Here is a 19,991-nt window from a genome sequence, read left to right as displayed (position 1 = left end):
TGTATTGGCTCTCTATCAGTATACAGGACACCATGATTGGGCACATACAGGATGCCAAGTCCCCCAAGGAGGCGTGGGACACCTTGGTAAAACTCTATGAAACGAATACCAAGGCGCGAACAATACAGTTGAAGAATGAACTTCATACTGTGGAGAAAAAGAGTATGTCTGTATAATCAGTGATGTGTTTCTCATAGATGAAGAAGTTGTTGATGCAGAAGACATATGCTTTGGAACAAGCATCAAAGCAAACTTGTCAAGACCTTGTGTAAGCAGCACCACTAAAGAAGCATAGGATGTAGCGCGTTGGATCTCATTTGCCGTGTAGAAGGGATCAAAAGCCAGGCACATGAAGGTGTTCATGTGAACACTTATCTTCAAAAGAAGGCACAAGCTGCTCTGATGACAATGATGGAGATCCTTGCCATATGTGGACATGCATGCTCCGGGGCTACTCTGTACTGAAAAACGCAGCAATGATAACAACAATGATATAGGGTGATCTCTTGTGTCTGTCGTGTCGAGGGGCCACGCCTGGAGCCTGGAGCCTGGAGGACCACAGCAGCGCAGGAGCTAACAGCAGGTCGGGTCAGCACCACGGGCATGAAGGGCGCAAAACGCTGAAGGTGAAAAACGCAGACTGGTCACGTCATGGAAGAGGCAGGTGTTGTGGTGCTTGCTGTTAGGAGGTAGAAGTGGTCGAGCCTATGGGAGGCAACTGGGAGAAAAAAAAAACACTGCTGATATTCTTCAAGGCGTTAAATTTAATGCTGCAAACCAAAGTGGAGATTTATGAAGGCAACTGCCAAAGGCAACCTGAACCAGTCATGGCGTGCGTGATCATCAACAAACTGCACGAGTGCCTGCACTTGCTCTTTGATGGCCAACTTCGCTCCTTCCCTTCCTCGTCCACATCTCACCTGCAGTGTTTTGGCACAGCATCCTTTTGGTAAGCAGCCAATATGCAGAAGCTAATGCAAGATTATGGATGATAAAAATGCAGGTTCACAGCATGGCTGAAAACGCAGAAAATAGTAACACTTGATAGAGCGGTTGAAACTTGAAGCTGGGCGGCGAACGAGCTAAGAAGCTGGCTGAATGGTAGTTGCGTGAAGGGGCTCATGTGGTAGGTGAAGATGAAGAGGCGGTGAGGCTGGCTGAGGCAGAGAAGATGGCCCAGCGATGTTAATACAGCCTCCAAGAAAACGCACGAGGCAGCTGCTCCACGAGGGCTAAAAACGCAGATGCATTCCTATTGTAGTTGGATAGGAAAAATGCACAGGTACTGCAAAGATGGTGATCAGCCAAGCATCAAAAAAAAAAACGTAGCATAGAGAAGGTGAAAAGCTATGGAGGCTTGAATTTCTTCATGGTGATGATGGGATCAAGTAGACATGGGTAGGGTGAAGAAGATCAAGATGGGGAACTTGGCTCTGATACCATGTTGGAATTCACATGGTGCCCAGGGAGATGGAGAAAGAAAGTTATATTAATGTCTACGAAAGACCACAAGGGCCTATGAGACCAAGAGTAATACAATGGTACCTGGATATACTGAGCCATGGAAAACATAAAGAAAAAGTAAAATGAAAACATCTGACAGTACATATGATCAACAGATGATCCTGTGTAGAGTGTGAGATGCTGTGATCACCTATTGATGATACCCGCCTCGGCCAAAACAAATCTGATGGTGGAGTGAATGTCAAGCCTCTATGATGAGAGCATGTCATGTCGGCGGAGAACCTCCCGAATCCATCTTTGTGTGGTGGAGGGTCCTGATGCTCCAAGTCCGGGACGTCTGGCTCGAAGAATTGATCAAGCTCTCTAAGAACTCCTCTGGGGCGTGGAGCTGGAGCATGGGTACGGGTCGTGGGCTCTGATGTCGTAGTAGAGAAATTGTTGTCGGCACTGGATTCTTTTTTTTTTTTCAGAAACGAGACTTCTATTAAGTATGAAAAAATTTTACAAAATGGAGATTTAAAACCAAGCAAGGTGGAGATCTCAACCAATCAAGAGCCCTGTGCTGCCAATAGGGTCCCGAATAAGAGGATGTGAAAAAGATACCAATGTCCCACTCTCTCATAAACTGGCCGTGCTTCCTCTCCGCAGCCCTCGAAGATCCATAGATTCTGGCCCAGGTAGCCATAATGGTGTGAATAATATCACTCCAAATCCTGCAAGAACGGGAGTACCCTCAATGGCCTCGGTGCATCTAGCCTTCCAGATATTCCAGGCTGAGATGCTGGCAATAATCTCCGAAGAGCTCTTTAACCTCTATGCCGGAGGGACAAATTGTGAAAGTGGCAAATCTTGAAGACAACACTGCCGAGCAACTCCTTGCCTAACCATAATGGCCAAGTTCCTGTCAGTCCCCTCGAATCTCAACTGAGGCCCAGACTGTGTCAACCAAATGATAGAACCAAAAGAAATGATAGCATCCCTCTTAATCCTACCAAAGAGGTGTGCAATCGCAGACCAAACCCTCTGTGCTTAAACTGACTCCGAAACTCCACATCTAGGGGATGATGGGCAAAGCACCAGTAACAGACCTCCACTGATTGGTGGCCAGACCAACATGAAGAGAAACCCAGATAAAGAAGGAAATATGTGGCTTCCTATAAGAATGCCACAATCTCCGCCAAAATACCCTCTAAATGTCAGTTGAAATGCCGTAAGATTACCAATGGGGTCTAAGAGTAGGGACACTCTGAATGTGTCCCAAGAAAAGATGTATGGCATTCCGCACCGTATAATTGAAAAAAGACATGCTTTTCAAAGGGTTAAAAGCATCCTTCCACTCCCACTCACTGGGGTCCCAATGCTAACACTCTCTGTGATCATCCCTGCCGCCGGGGGGGGGGGGGGCGGGGGGGTCAACAAAGACGTGCTTCCCTAATCTGCAAACAACTCTGACTGGGCGAATCTGGGGGCCCTCAATAAGGTCCTGCACGTCACATCTCTCCAGCTACCATCCATCCTGTGTACCAAAAAACTCCTCAGGCAGTCCTAGGCCCGTAGGAGGGACCTAACCAGGGAGGGATGAAGGGAAGCGGTGAACTGCATCCGAAAAAATAAAGCGTGAGCTGAGAATCTAGTCACCTCTGTCATGACCCTGTGAAATTGGTGCAGCACAAGTGTGTGCATGGTGGTCGGTGAGCAAGATAAATATTTCACGATTCATACTTGGGTGCCCGGACAAATGGTAACATGTGTGGACATCCCCAAGTGTGAAGGGCGACCAAGGGATTTAATATTTATAATGTTTTAACCTTGGGTGGCCCCTAGGCATATGTGGCCCCTAGGGATAAGTTTTAATGAACTTAAAAGAGCCTTAGGGCCTTAGAATTTCTTATGGATAAGTTTGGGGAGAGGCTACTCCATTTTTGGAGGTACACACCTCTCTCCCCTTCTCTCTCTCTTGCTTTTGGGAAAGGGAAAGGCAGCTGGCTGTGTGGAGAGGAAGCGTGAGGTCGCCGGAAGGAATTGGTACAGGTCGGCTGGTACACGACAGCTGGTGGAGGTCGGTGTAGGCCAGCTGGTACAGGTGGCAATTCATACAAGCGGCTGTTGCAGGTCATCTGGTGCAGGCGGTTGCAGGGCGACTGGTACAGGCCAGCTACAGGGCAACCGACGCAGGTCGGCTGGTGCAGGTCTCTACAGGGCAGCTGGCGCAGGTCGACTGGTACAGGCCGTCTACAGAGCAGCTGGCGCAAGTTTACTGGTGCAGGTCTGTGCACGACAGCTGGTGCAAGGCAACTGGTACAAGCGGCTGCAGGACAACGGGTACATAGACAAGAGAGAGGCAGCAACGGATTTATTGTAGCTTTGTGGACTTCCGCAAAGCATTTGATACAGTGCCCAGAGCCAGATTGATGAGGCGATTACAGGAGATGGGGGTACCCACAGAGCTCATATGGGGGATTATGGCTTTATATAGATCAGTTTTGCAGGACAGGTACGCACCCCAGAGGGGGTCTCTACTTTGGTTCACTCCCCTATAGGAGTGAAGCAAGGTTGCCCGTTATCTCCTTCATTGTTTGGTATGAGGCTTCTGACTACATTGAGAGATTGGGGGACAGAGGAGCCCAGCTAGCAGGTACATGGATCCCACTATTGTTATATGCTGATGATATTGTGTTGATCTTTGACTCCCCTGAGGGTATGCAGCGTCATCTGGATGCTTTACATGAGTTTGCACATGATAGTGGATTGTCTGTCAACCTTGGCAAAACCAAGGTTTGGTGTTTAACACCACGCCACAGTGGGTTAGGCGATCAGCTCCCACATTTACATATGGGCAGGAGATTGTGGAGTATACAGATGCATATACATATCTTGGGGTAGTATTCAGTGGGCCAGTGTTTTCGATGAGGAGAGCAGCAGAGACTAGATTGACTAGAGCACATGCAGCCCTCGGTGGTTTGGAGAGGATGTGTTCGCGGGTTCAGTTTCAGGAACCTCGAACGAAACTTTGGGTTTTTGACACTCTAGTGACATCAGCTATGCTTTATGGAGTGCAGATATGGGGACCTTCAGTGGGCCATCACAGCGCAGGCGGGTGGAGAGGTATGGAGAGGCCTTTGGTATCTATGATTGCTAGGATTATTAGAGCCAAGGCCGTGGATGAGATTATTCGAGCAGAGCCAGCGGCTGCCCCTCTGGTGATTGAGGCTCTTATGAGATCAGTCTCCTACATACATGGCTTGTGGGATCTCCCCCGAGACAGATATGCACGCCTCGCCCTTGAGTCCTCCCGACAGTTAGCTTTACAGGGAGACACGGCTTGTTGGTATGGACAGATGACATCTTGGTTCCAGGCACATGGTTTGAGCATGGACAGATTGCCTCCCTTCCAGTATTCTCTGGAGGCACACTCTCTCACTCTCACACGGACAGAGATTACCAGACTCATCTGTCAGGATTTAGTTCAGCTGGACATTAGGAGGACATGGATACAGCCGACTGAGGAGCTGGGCACGAAGATGGCTTTCTACAGAGAGCATTTTCTTCAGCTCACACCAGATGGTTTTGTGATCAGACCCACTTACATGGATGTACACTTGTCTCATGCAGTACGATGTGCTATTGGTCAGATTCGCACATCCTCACACCAGCTTGAGATTGAGATTGGCCGATATACCCAACAACCCACATTTCCTGAAGGGCAACAGTGATAGCATCTCGAATATGATCCCAAAAAAGAATAAAGAAGGCGGAAGAAAGACCATCATCCCCTGGGCATGAACCACTGGAAAGAGCATGCAGTGCGTGAAAGGAATTCATCCTCTGTAATGAGCCTGGGCATGCACTTTCAAACTTTCTGCCGTGCCACATCTCTCTGAGGAGAGGGCACCTCTGCACTCAACAAAGACTGATAAAAATCTGAAGCAATACCCCTCACCTTATCAGGCTCAATCTGAACCTCACCCTGTGAATCCTGCAAGTACCTCACAGAATCCCTGCTATGGGAAGGGCTGTGCGCTGAAAAAAACTCTTTGTTGCATCTGCCACCCATCTAAGTCCAAAAAGCCTCATTCGCATGAAACGCGAACTCAGCCCTCCTGTCCATGGCCAACTCCAGCTCTGCTCTAACTGTGGTCAAGAGTTTTGTAATCCAAGACACATGCGGATGCTTTTCATGTTCCCTCTGAAGAGCAGCAATCCTACGCCTAATAGCTCTCTCCTTGTCTAGATCCTCCTTCTTCTTGGACAAGGCAGTGCTATGATAATGATGGCTAGTCCTCTCAAGAGCTAGCGCAGTATCATGACGAGGATCGGGACCGTCACAAGATCTCCTCTCTGATCTCAAGGGAGATGTCAGCATCTAGATAAAGAGAGGAAGGGATACGGACACGGGGAGAGGCCGAGCGAGCCCCAGGCTCCCTGAGACACAAAATGACAGGGCAATGATTGGATTTGGTGGTGCCAGGCATAATAGCAATGGTACCTCCTCTGTCCAAGGACCAATCATCCACATAAAACTTGTCCAGATGTGCAAAGATGCTCTCATCCTCGCTCCTACGGTTATGCCAAGAGAAAGATAAAGAATTTGGCCTTCTCTGGAAGTCATCCTCAGTCCAGCAATCCCTGCCAAGAAAGGAAAGCGTGAACCTCTCCCATGAGGTTCACTCCAAAGGGTGTAAACTCCCTTCACGTCCACCCTTCTTGTCAGAAGGTTGCTCACGTCCACCCTTCATTTGGCCTTCTCTGGAAGTCATCCTCAGTCCAGCAATCCCTGCCAAGAAAGGAAAGCGTGAACCTCTCCCATGAGGTTCACTCCAAAGGGTGTAAACTCCCTTCACGTCCACCCTTCTTGTCAGAAGGTTGCTCAACCATATTAAAATCTCCTCCCACTATCCAATGATCAACGTGGGGAATGACATTTGTAATGGTGTCCCAAAAGGCCACCCTTTCACCTTTGTGGGCACTGGATTCCGATGTGGATGTGTATACCAAAAAGAAATCTGTGATGGCTCTCTGTGAGGTGTCCTGTCGGAGCCGAGGCTGTCTCTCAGCATGTTGCCTCAACACTACATCCCTGTGTCATTTGAGCTCCATCAAGTACATGCCCAAGCACCTCTAATCCTCAAACCGTATCACCCGTGTGAGTGGTCCGAATCCCTCTCGGAAGAGGCAATGGAATGTCCCCCGTATCTCATAGTAAGCCGGGCAATTGAACATATAATGGGCCCCATCCTCTAATGCTCCTATGATGCATACTGTGCATGTCCTCTCCTCATGAGAGAGAGTGAGAGAGAGCAAGTTGGGCACAACACAAGGTGATTGTATTATGAATGATTGAGAATGAGTGATGAATGAACCACCAAGTACAATACCCTTTCATAAGCATTAAGCCCTATTTTTTGACTCTAACTAAGAGGTTGTTCACACCAAGTTCACTATAAACCAGATGATCGGATGCCCGTATCCCCAATGTCACATGATATTTTGGTGTATTTCTAACACATCTTTGGTCCCATTGTGGAGTACAAAGCACACATACCATGCACATACATAGATTCTATATTTATATCCCTACTTCTTTCGCATTGTGCGTAGCTTTTCTAAATCAAGTGAAATAGACAGATCTCGTGAGCCAACCTTGTTAAAAATTACTTCAACAAGACCCCGCCCACCACCACCATTTGGATCTAGTGGAAAGTTGGACCGCACCAATTATGGAAGCTCCAAGCAAAGATACACTTCCATGTCTTTGAGCAATCAATGGTTTCAAAATCAGTATTCATGTGAGGAATAGCTCCACGGCTTTGCCTGCATGCAGCTTCTCTAACTGAAGTTGGTGGATTGGTTGTGTCATTCAAGTTTGTGAGTAACCCCCAAGTGTTGGCAGTTTTGAAGACATCTTGAACCTTAGTCAATATATAGTCCTCAACACTAGTAACAATGTCATAGAGCTTTGTCTCTTGGCTGCTACATTAGCCCTCATGATCCATTGCTAGTTGAGGTACTGCAAGGAATGTGCATTGAGCTTGAGTTTCCATCGAGGCCTTGATCCTAATCCCCTCCTAGCAAAGTGTAAGCCTAGAGCCTGAGCTTAGGGAAACGAGCTAAGTAGCTTGTGGCCCTCGACCACCCCACCCCACCCCACCCCACCGCCCCCCTCCCCCGCGGGCCATGATCAGGACAAAGATCCTTCTATTAGTTATCAACAAGCAAAACAACCGTGCTCCAAGGAAACTGAAAAAAAGGGAAAGGGTGCTCTTCTCCCCCGGCTATGGCCGCTCTGGAGGAGAAGGCTACCTCATACAACTTTTTTTTATCTATTTATTTATTTATTTTTATTTGGAGGGGGGTAGAGGGGGGGGGGGGGGGGGGGAGGGGAAGGGGACCACCACACAAGTGGTCTATAATGCCAAAGTGGGCTCACCATCCTTGTCATTTGTAAGAAAAGGACCCTGATGCTAGATCCACAAAAAGGCCTTGTGGCCCTCTCTTTTTTTTTTTAAATAGAAAGAGACTTCTATGAAAAACATACAACAATCACAACTATAAGCCAGAAAAGAATAGAATCACCCCAATATGTAAGGTGATATCAACCACTGAGGAGCATCATGATGCCATGTAAGACCTGTGGTACTAGAGGAAGCCATGGTCCCACTCCCGCATAAATATCACGCGCTTCGCCTGCACAGAACGAAAGGACCCCTAAATGCGAGCCCAAGTAACCATAAGAGTATGGATGATATCACCCCATATAGTACTAATGCACTGAGACCCAGAAATCTGGACACCCTCAATAGCCTTCGTGCATCTAGCTCTCCAGATCTGCCATGCTGTAATACTGGCAATAATCTCCCAACTGGTGTCAATCCTCTGTCTGGGGGGTGTATAATCAGAGTGAGGAACATCTTGCAATAAACCATGCTGGACAATACCTCTACGAATGAAAATAGTAGAATCTGTACCACTGCCCTCATAAAAAAGCACGGACTAGGCTGACTGGACTGGGAGAGCCAAGCAACTGCCCCCCAAGTCACATGCATGGCTCGGCCACTCAATTTGCCCATAAGTTGGGCTACAAAACCCCAAATCTGTTGTGCAATGCTGCATCCCCATAAACAATGTTGTACAGTCTCAGAATCTGCCGCACACCTAGGACAAGAAGGTGCTACACCGAAAACCGATCTCCACTGATTGGTGGGGAGACACCATGTAAGAATAACCAAAAGAAATGAGAGATCTAGCTCCTTCTGTATGAGTGCCAAAGTCTATGCCAATATCTGCACTGTACCACTGGAGAAATATCATAGCTCTCCCAATGAGGCCTGATAGTAGGGATCCTATGCATCTGTCGAGTGAGGAGAAGCCTGGCATTCCGGACAGTGAAACTGAAAAAAGGAAGGCTTTTCAAAGGATCGAAGGCATCAATCCACTCCAACTCTCCTAGATCCCATTGAAGATATCTGATAGGACTGCCACCATATAACCACAAACACCAAGAGCCATGAGTTAGTATCTGAGGAGAAGGGTCAATGAACCAATGCTTCCCCGAACGACCAACAATCCTCACGGGACTAAGCCTAGTATCTGGGATGATCTCCTCCATACTACATCTCCTCAATCTCCCTCCAGGCATGATAGAGTAAATGATGCAATCTATAACCGCCTGGCCCGGGAGAGCAATGACCTGCAGAGGTATGCCTATCCTCGAAAAAACTCGCAACCAACTCGGATGATAGTCTCCGTGAAAAGTCCCAGAAAGCCACTCATGCAAAATAGCTGCATCAATCTGATCAATACGAATGCGAAAGCCCCTAAGATGCTGAATGGATGCAGCTCTCCGATCCTCCGGAAGACTCTTAAAGGTCTTCCAAGCAACAACTGTGTATGCACATCTCTCCCATCCTGACCACTGCATATAACGACATATAACAAGCTTGTGGCCCTCTCCTCTTGCCACGAGCTTGTTGGGAATTATCGGCTGTGTGTTCCTAAAGATAGAGATCTTAAGAAAACCCTAAGCCCTCTCCTCTTGCCACAAGCTTGTTGGGAAAGCAAACTCAAGGGCATCCCTTGCATAATTGGAGGTCATATATGACATACAAGGATGATGTTGACATAGACAGTGATGACATGGCCTTGAGTAGCAAACAACATATGAGGTCAAGACAAGCATGTCAACGGATGAGCGGGCAATTTCAGATGACCAAGTGATGTGGTACATATTGACTGACATGGCAAGGTGATGGCAGTGTCATGGGGTTCATCCATAGCATGACAGATAAGGACTTTTGGCATTGGCTTTGGGACATCTTCAGGCCTCGGAAGATTACCCTCTTACTTTGGCTGCTTGCACACCATAGGCTCATGGTACACTGCCTTTGGGACTACCCAACGCGCAGCACGATTGGTGGTTAGGATTTCAATAAATCAAAGGTTGTGAACCTTAGTGTAGTAGCACATATGAAAGTAGACTTTCATATTAGCACACTTAGCTATTTTGGTTGTCCTTTTGTTGACTTTGCACCACCCACCTACATGACAATCATATCTTGTTGACTCGTGAAGCTTCTTGAAAACTTTCCTTGATTGTGACACAAGATTATCTTGACTTGGTGTGGCACCTACTACTCAACAGGTGTGCTTCTATTCCACCCCACATTTGAGTATAACATGCACTGGGCTTCATGGCTATTCTATCTAGTAGTACAATCTTGCATATGTTGTAGTACATTGTTGATTGTACATTTCTAGTAGTGTGTGAGCTACACTCTTCATGTGTAAGCTATAGATCCTTGTTCTTGCATATTATTATATGAGATATTATCTTCTTCATTTAATTTGCAAGTGGCTGTGAGTGATGGGCAATCTAGCCATCCACTCCAATAAGTCTTTTTTTTTTTGTTTTGGGGGGGGGGGGGGGGGGGGGGGGGGGGGGGGGGGGATGGGGGGTTGCGTAATGGCTCCCAATGTGTCTTTTTTCTCCCCCTCCTCCATTGTAGCCTTCCTCTGAGAGCGGCCAGCCGGAGAGAGAGGGCCCCCTCATGTTTTTTGGTTCTCATACCTCACGTGTGGGTCCAATGTACTTTGTTTCCTATACAGAGGGTCGCAATCTGCATTATAAGGATGTGTTCTTTTGACTAATGATCTTTTATTTGGGTTGGGGGAAGGAAACATAAGCCTGATGCCAGAAAGTGCACTAGGAGTGGCAAACTCTTCTCAGGTCGTACCTTCTTGTATGGAGCTATTGGATCCAGTGGAAATACTTGTATTTCTGTCTCGGGTAAAATCTTGTGATTGGTTGTTGGTTAAGGCATTTTAATTCCAACACATGCTAACTGGGTTAAGATGACATTTGGATGATTCCTAACTGATCTGCACGTATCCTCATAAGAGAGGATTGTTCTTTCGCAGGAAGTTAGGCAACTTCTTCTCTGGTGGTTGCCAATGCATGGATCACAAGTGGCAACTTTGATATGGTGGAGCAACCAGGGACAAAAGAGAGGGCGACAAGAGAGGGGTTTCATCTCAAATAGAGCTTCTTGAGAGGAATTTCTTCTTATTCTGAGGACCAAGGACACTTTGAGTTCCAGAAACATGCCTCCAGTCTGCATTGCTTGTGGTCTAACAAGATGAATATAAACAATATCCATATTATATGTAGAGTGTTGGACAAAGTTGATAATGTTAATATTGCACCAAGCACTACCAAATCTGACCACTCGCCCATCGTTTCTCTTGGCAAAGGGGGGAGCTCTTAGCTCCATCTACAATTTTCCGAAGGATCTCTGAGACCTGGATTTCCTTGTACCTCATCCCACAGTGCAGAGCTGAAGCCATTGCTTGCATATGCACTACGGGACATCTAATACTGGCATTTAATAATGGGGACAGAGACATGAGATAATATGAGAACCACATACACAAACTGACTGGCATGTAGACGGATGATAAAAAGCACCAAAGAGACACTTGGATATGTGAGAGGATCGATCAATTTGGAGATGAACAGTCACTTAAGCGCAGCAGTGAGTATTGCTATCATGCCACAAAAGCCATTTGGACTCAAATGCAGGAAGAGTTACAAAGACATTTTATCCACTTTTGATCCTCAGCATACAAGGCAGGGCATAAGGTGTCTTAGATGTCCGCATGGTATTGTGGTCATATCCCTCTTGTCTTAGTTAGATCACTCCTCAAAAACATCAAAGTTGCAATGCCTTGGAATCAAAGTCTTATTTTTTATCGTTGACAAAATGTACTGTGGTATTGTAGCGTCCTGTCCAAAATTAATAAAACCCAATTTCTGGCTTGAAGGATTAGCCACATAATCTAAATATGGCAACCTTGATTGTATTTGTGTCAAAATGTGTACATGAGCTCTGCATTTGCGAAGGTAGTAATTCTCTTGGTTGGTCAGGGTCGGACGATGTGGTGGAAAAAAATCTTGCAAGGTATTAGTATGACTGTTTTATCTTGGTATGATGAAAAAAGGGAGAAAAGCTTCGCTACCTTGCATAAAGGATTTCCCTCTAGAGTCAACAACTGCAAATTCTTCAATCGCCGAAGGTATAATATCTACACATCAAAGACCCCCCTAAATTTTCAAAGCTATGTTTGTGAGGTTATAAATCTCAGACGTGACTAAAAAAAGTCAGAGTCATTCAAGCAAGCAAGCTGGAGTATGGTCTTGCAAACCTCATCTAGACTTTGAAGCAGATTCTTCCCAAGTGATAGAGATGTCAGTTTCTGAAGGGCATCAAGACCCTCTATATGTTTGATTTGATTGCAATATAAAGATAGGTCATCAAGGTTTTTGAGTGATTCGAGTCCTTCAATCTTTTGTATCTTGTTGAAAGACACGTCTACAAAGCCATAAAACTATGGAAACAGTCAGTTTACAACACTAACATCAAACTTGATTGAACCAATCTTTCTCAAGAAATCAAAAGCTGACACAAATCTCCACAGCACAAGAAGAAACTGTACGAATTTCCACATAACCCCAAAAAAAAAAAAAAAAACTTGTGAGCATCTTCAGTGTAGTACCTATCTCAAATTCAAGCCATTGCTAGTGCCAATCCTGGCACAAAGCATGCAATCCAGCTTATAATTTTCAGGCATCCACATCTGACAGGAGAAGCTAATCTTTGAAAATCTATCTCCTGCAGCTGATGGGCTCTCTACACAGGCCCTGTTTACTCCAGCTAACAATCATCTGCAATGCGTTTGTTGGTGGAATGACATGCGTGACCAGATACATTTAACCCCATGATGGGAGTACATTGGTGAACCATATGCAGCTAAAGACTGAGAGATCGGGATGCTGCTCCAAAAAAAAAAGGTTCAACTGAAGAACAGGAGAGAGGGTATGCAGGATAGGAGCATCCTGGATAACATCTTCACTTTTTGGGAGTCCTCAAGCTTTCTTGAAGGGACTGTGTGCAGGATAGGTTTCCCCACCATCTGGATCCGAAGTGTCTCCGCCCTCTACTTGGCCTCTCACAATCAGAACCTGATCCCCGGGGTGGGGGTTTGGGGGGGGGGGGGGGGGGGGGGGGGGTGGGGGGGTTGGGTTTGTTGCGACAGGTTTCCACTTTTGCGTTCAATATGATAGGGTTGTCCCCTTGCACCCTTCCTCTTCCTTTTTGTCGTGGAGGCGATGAGAAGTTTTTTAGCTTCCCAAGAGACCGGACTACAGGGCCTTAGGCTACCTATCAGATCTCAAGAGGAGCTCAGTTGAGATCTTTTACCAGGCCTCAAAAGCACAGATCAACTAGCACAAGGCGTGTGGATTTTGGGTTAGTGCATCCCCTACCCCGGCTTGGTGTCTAGTTGAGTCCTTCCTGTGGATTCCAAAGGGTACCCCAGTGCATTATCTTGGTTGCCAGGTCGGGATTGACAACACCTCAGAGAAGCAGCTTGCTCCCTCCTAAGCATTCAAAAGAAGCTTCTATACTAGAGCACAACCAGGCTCTCGCTCGTTGGTTGATTAGTGGTAGAGAGAATGAGGTCCTTCTTGCTACCATGTGGTACATCACCTCTTGATGGGCCTTTTCCAAGGTGTGTATTTGCCAGGTACAGTGGCGGATCCACAACTTCCTTTGCGCAGGCAAACATGGGACAAGGTGCCTTGGAGAGTCATCATTCAGCCTCGCCACAGGCGGCCTGGGCATTATTGATTCGTCTATGCAGAGCAAAGCTCTTCTAGGTAAGCTGATCACTCAAGATTTAAGAGCTGTTGCAGAATTTGCAGGTCTGAAGTTCTTGGACAAGGGTTCAGCATGATAGGGTTGTCCCCTTGCACCCTTCCTCTTCCTTTTTGTGTGTGTTGCCCTCATCTTTTTGACTGTGTGTGGCGGCCTCATAGTGTTCCTCTGTATGAGGGCAACACACACAATCAAAAAGATGTCGAACAACAGCTGAAAACAGCCAGCCAGTAATGGGTTGTAAAACAGTTTTCCAGTAGCTATGGAGATATAAAATTGCTCCCCACTAAGAGTAGGATGAAGATAATTGATTGTAGTATCCCGTAGAGGAGAGCAAGCTATAGCTCTAGGGTTTTTCAGCACTCCAAATAGGTATTCCCTTCATAAGGTATGACCAAAAACCTAAAATCAGTTTTTTTATCCAAGAAAGAGAGAAATATGAGTTTATTTATTTTTTCTAAAGAGAGGAGAGAGAATATGAAGTGGTGGCAGCATGGGGTGATCTGATGTGAGAAGCAATGCCATGTGTCCTCTTAGTTGGCCCCCTCAGTCAAAAGGTGGTTTCCTACATGTCTGCCCAAAAATATAGTGTTGTGCAAACCAACACCCATTCAATATGAATTTAGGTTTTAAACTAAATACTTACCACCTGCAAAACCCATCAAATGTCCCGTTAGGCAAACAAGTGATGCAATACACTTGTCCATCAGGGCGTCCCCATCGTCTAGACATCACAAGGTTTTGAACCAGGCATTGCCTAAGCATTCAAAACCAGATATACAAATCAAAATCAAATTCACAAGCACTTCTACTTCCAATTTGAACTCATCAAGGAAAGAAGCCCCATTTACTAATGATGCCTGGAAATATGTCTTGCCATGTCAATGGGCTCCCCAGGATCCATCAATAGTACAGTCAACAAAACACCTGGCATGCCATATACACATTTGAAATGGTGCCCCATCCATAGCCATGTACATGCACAGGGTTTAATCTTAAGCCCGAGAAATTAGGGATTTGTGACAGCCACTTGGGACAAGAACAAAGGGGTACGGAATGAAAGCACAACTAGTCTATGAGAGTGGATTCATGGCATCTTTTTCACTACCACTCATATGGAACCCTGTTGGCAACACAAGGCACTTGATTGGTTGAGATTTCCCCCTTGTTTGGTTTGAAATCTACCTCTTGTATACTCTTTTATACTTAATAGAAGTCACTTTCTGGGAAAAAAAAAATAATGGTAGGTAATATATTTTCCAACAAAGTTTCTAAGGCTACGCCCTCATCACCAAGTCAATGCTTATCGGGCGTGCCAAATTTTATTTTACCAGCAGGTTGGGCTGCCCAACACACTAAGGAGTGAATGGTTCTCTCTTCTGGACAGCATGTCCGGGAGTCACGACAAGGGGATCATATAGATTAATACATTGAAGCGCTCTCCTACACATTGAACAATAAACACGGATGACAAGATAGTGGAGTGCACAATACTTACAACTCGTTCCATTAACCTCTCTTCACTGTTACATGGCTACTCATGCATTGTGCACACTCTATAGTGGTCGCAATGAGGTAGTGCGACATAGATTGTGCTAGAAGCCAATTGTAAGACACTAGGTGTGTTACATACCTAGTGCTAATCCTTGGGATTAGTGGCCTAATCCGGCAAGGTTAAGGACGCCATGGGATTAGGAGAAAGCAAGCTAATACCGGCGGATAAGGTTATTACTAATAAATCCATGTGTACTGGCTATTTATAACAAGATGGTTATTTATAGCAACAATGGGACTATATAAGCGAAACAGCCTGGAATATCTAGAAGGCTAGATGCACTGAGGCCATTGAGGGTACTCTCATTCTTGTTTCTCAATGTCTTTGCAGGATTTGGAGTGATATTATTCACACCATTATGGCTACTTGGGCCAGAATCTAGGGATCTTCGAGGGCTGCGGAGAGGAAGCGCGCCCAGTTTATAAGAGAGTGGCACATTGGTATCTTTTTTACATCCTCTCATTCGGGACCCTATTGGCAGCACAGGGCTCCTGATTGGTTGAGATCTCCACCTTGCTTTTGGTGTGAAATCTCCATTTTGTAAAAAATTTCATACTTAATAAAAGTCTCCTTTTTGGTTTTAAAAAAACATGGATTATTATTGTCATAACCTCAGAGTTCAACCAAGACTCCAACTACGCATGTCGTAGAGCATAGTTCAACATGCCGAAGGTCTCTATGGGGAAGATTGGCATGGATCTATGGGAGTTAGACCTTAGCCCCTGGCTCGGGGGTGGTTTGAATCATAGAGCCTTCAGTTGGGAGGTGAGCTAGCCTGCACCCCTCGTAGGGGGTTTGTACTAATCACTTGTGTTTCTGTTTAGGAGATCTGTGATCCGGCTCCTTGTTGGAAATAAGTGCACACTAGGTGTACTATTTCTAGTCTAGTTTCACTTAAGTCTTTGTGTCTTGAGTCTAGTGCCATGTGGCACCTCTACATTTATCCCATAAGTCAATCTACTCAATCTTGTACTTCTCACCTATATATTGTAGGTGTCACATCAATGAAAGTATCAATCTTGTGTCTTGTCTACACTCATCTCAAGGTAACTCTTTGTCTTTCATTTGTTTTGTTTCATTTCGTTTTGCTCTTGCTTTCATATTTTCTACATGGTATCAGAGCCAGCCTTTCCTAGTTCATTTCCAGCTTGATGCTGCCCTGATTCTCTTCTACCTTGCCTCATTGCTCGTTATCCTCCCCATCGTGCTCAAGTTCTGGCCGCCTATTTCCTGCCCCAGATCTGCGCCATTCCACTCAGGAATCTGCCCGCCATTCCACTCAGGAATCTGCCCGCCATTTTCTGCGCCAGTTTTTGCTGCCTGCGTTGGCCTGTTTACAGTTGCTGCTGCCTGCGCTTCACCCTCTACAGGCTGCGCATCACTCCATACCTGCAGCTACTGTCGGCCTCCCTCTCTGGATGAGCAGCACTTGTACTACTTATTCACAGGAGCTGTATTACACCTCTGCAGCAGCCTACGTCTATCTGCTGGAGGCGGTGTTTCTTCAATCTACAGGCTACGCATCATCTAAAGGCAGTTCAGTTCTGCCATCTTGAAGAATCCACAAGGTACTGTGCATTGTCTCCTTCAGTTTGCTGGTCAGTCCTTTTCTTATCCTCATATCTGCAAACTGCTAGTTCCTCATGCTTCGATGGGCTGTCACATGCTATGGCCCTGACAAGTGGTGAGAGAGCCGGCTTCTAAAAACAGTTTGGATCTCTTCTTTCATTCATTTTTGCAATCTTGTAAGGGAATAGACACTGCCCTTGCATTTTAGCAAGAGGTAAGACCTTCCCACATGGCCTCTTCTACTCATTCTCTCATGTCTATCGACAAATTCAATGGCTCCAACTTTCACACTTGGCAAATCAAAATCAAGTGCCATCTTATGAAAGGAGGTCTTTGGGACGTTGTTCACCATGCTGCTCCCGAAGATTCCGACATTGAGCAAGTTATCACTTATGCTCCCACTGCCAAGAATGACAAAGCCTATGCTATCATCCTGCTCGGTCTTGGAGATGATTACATTCATCACATCTCCGACATACAGTCTGCTTCTCGAGCATGGATTACTTTGGATACCCTTTTCGGACCCCGCTCTAAAAACTCTAAGATTGCACTTATGATCTCATTCTTTGATCTATATATGCAGGAGGGAGCTACTATAGCCTCTCATGTCAATTATTTTCGCAGTCTTATGGTTCAGCTTGCATCAGTAAAGTCCCCCATCTCCGAAGATATTGCTATTGCTGTGCTTCTCAAAAGCTTACCTGACATCTATGCTACTCTTGTCACTACCTTTAAGTATCACAATAATCCTACTCTTGAAGGTATCATCAATGCTCTCCAAGAAGAGGAAAGAACAAAACAACAAAAGGTAACTGACACTGCATTCTTAGCAAAGAAAGGAGGTTCTAAAGTAAGAAAGCCTTGCATCCATTGTGGGAAAACTAATCATCTGGAGAAGGACTGCTTCAAGGCTCATCCATGCACCATTTGTGGCCGTGATAATCATCGGGAGAAGGACTGCTACTCTAAAACCTCTACATCAGCCCCTGCATCTACCTCAGCCCATGTTGCTGCAGCATCTACATCAGCAGATCTTGCTGTTCATTCCTATGATGAGGAGTGGGCTTTCTGATTACTTCATTTTTTTTTGTCTACCACTTTGACCACCGATGATGTAGGTCAAGGGGTTCTATGTCTTACTCATTCTACTTTAGGACCTCTCTCTTGTCCCTACTCCAGAGGCAGAGATTGCCCTTGAGGAGGGGATGTCTTCAAGGTCCATCTGTTTGTCTACAGTCAGTTCTACAGTCAGTCTTCTGTCTATCTAGTCTTGTCTGTCTATCTATCTGTTGTCTGTCTATCTGTCTATCAATCTGACTGTGTCTTGTTTTAGATCCATCTTGTCCCTACCCTTGTGGACCCATATGAGGATATCACTTGAGGAGGGGTGTCTCAGGATCTTTTTGTCTCTCATGTCTTGTCTCTCAGTCTATCAGTCTTTATGTCTATCTTCTAGTCTTGTCTTTTTTGTCTTCCTCCTAGTGTCCACTTAAGGAGGGTGTTGGAAATAAGTGCACACTAGGTGTACTATTTCTAGTCTAGTTTCACTTAAGTCTTTGTGTCTTGAGTCTAGTGCCATGTGGCACCTCTACATTTATCCCATAAGTCAGTCTACTCAATCTTGTACTTCTCACCTATATATTGTAGGTGTCACATCAATGAAAGTATCAATCTTGTGTCTTGTCTACACTCATCTCAAGGTAACTCTTTGTCTTTCATTTGTTTTGTTTCATTTCTAGTTTTGCTCTTGCTTTCATATTTTCTACACTCGTCACTCTGGAGAGTCCTTTTAGCATGAAGAATTAGTAGGTGGAATCAAGGTGGTGCGGTGGAGAGAGTATCCTATAGTGACAACTTGGACAAGCACCAACAGTGACTTGCGCGAATGCGGTGGAATAATTGATGCACTCTCTCTATGACCTCCCATGGCTGCTAATCTTAGTGATCATGATGTAGGAGGTCGAGCCAACCCTCCAAGTCCGGAACCCCTCTCCACATGCTGGGGCGGGTCAATATCAAGCTGCCAACATTCTCAAAGGTTCTACTACGAAAGATGTCAAGGACCATGTGAGGCGTTGGCAATGTGCGTAAGTAGAGGCTTGGAACACACCCATTGAGAGGCACAATAAGAAAGTTCTCGTGGTCAAGGTAGTCTTTGATGTGAATTCATAATTTTCCAATAAGAAAAGTGACCTTCACATCCTTGTCAACAAGATCAAGGTAGTTTTTGATGTGAATTTGCAATTTTCCAATGAGAGAAGTGACCTTCACATTTTTCCAAAGGCAGAACATACATGTGTTTTGGGTCCCATGTCTCCCACTTTAATTCCCAAGGTGGCAACCATTTGAGTGGAGATGACAATAGAGCACAGGTCAAACATAAATAAGGCGGTTGATCTTTGAGTTTCCCCCATACTATGCATACCACTCTATCCTTGCTTGCATGGCCCATATTGCCTTGCACATCGGGCACCATACTTACATGCACTTTGGGTGCTGCTTCTTTCTTGCCCTTGATAGTGGGTGGTTGCAAGACAAAGGGCACCACTTTTGATAGTTGGGCGCCTTGAAGGTAGCGGCATCTCCACAACTTAAAGGTCCAATCTCTCGTGGTTACGTTTGTAATTTTGTGACATGGTGTTTGGGGCATATCATACATATAGTGGGTAATTAAATGGCACCCCTGATCAGAATCCAAGTTCTTTTAGGGCATGTTCATTGCAAGGAAGTTTTGGTGTTTGCACTCCCATCCACCATGCAGACAAGTAGTTTAGCCAGTTCCTGATAGATCATTTCACCAACTGGGTCCTTGTCATCCTCGCTAGCATGTCGTAGACAAGTGGTCGCCCAGGCCCAAAGGAAGGCAATGGGGACCAGCACTACCACTTCCACAGATACAGAGCAAGGTGAGCCCTCTTCCCCGATTCCCCAAACAATCGTGGATCATGCCTTCCTACAAGCCTTCAAAGATTAGCAAAATGTTCTGCCCATGGTAGACATTCCTCTCGCCACTCCAACCATAGGTGCTAGCTCCGGAGGAGGAGCTCACAATGGAATACCGCAATGGAAACAGTCCCTAGAAAAGGTGCTTCAATAGTACCACCCTCAAATGTCTCTCTATGACCACTTACATGTGAGCCCAAGTGTGTGTCAGCAGTTCAATACCATGAAGACCATCGTATAGATCTTATACT

At 45.7% G+C, this 19,991-nt stretch overlaps 1 protein-coding gene across 1 annotated transcript in view; it reads right to left on the bottom strand.

Moving 5' to 3' along the window:
• LOC147608919 (dynein regulatory complex subunit 3-like) overlaps positions 1–19,991 on the bottom strand; it is a 168,569-nt gene that overhangs the window by 105,198 nt on the left and 43,380 nt on the right. The window contains exons 4-5 of the mRNA XM_086788617.1: positions 12,163–12,329; positions 11,977–12,042 (exon numbers count right to left, since the gene is read on the bottom strand). Of these exons, the coding sequence (XP_086644743.1) occupies positions 11,977–12,042; positions 12,163–12,329 (233 nt within the window). The remainder of the gene's footprint in view (positions 1–11,976; positions 12,043–12,162; positions 12,330–19,991) is intronic.

The sequence above is a fragment of the Cibotium barometz genome, chromosome 52, assembly GCF_041138505.1.
Source record: "Cibotium barometz isolate CiBa-2024 chromosome 52, ASM4113850v1, whole genome shotgun sequence".
Classification (NCBI taxonomy): domain Eukaryota; kingdom Viridiplantae; phylum Streptophyta; class Polypodiopsida; order Cyatheales; family Cibotiaceae; genus Cibotium; species Cibotium barometz.
Note: the sequence above shows the minus strand (reverse complement) of the source record. Positions and strands in the feature narration are given on the sequence as shown.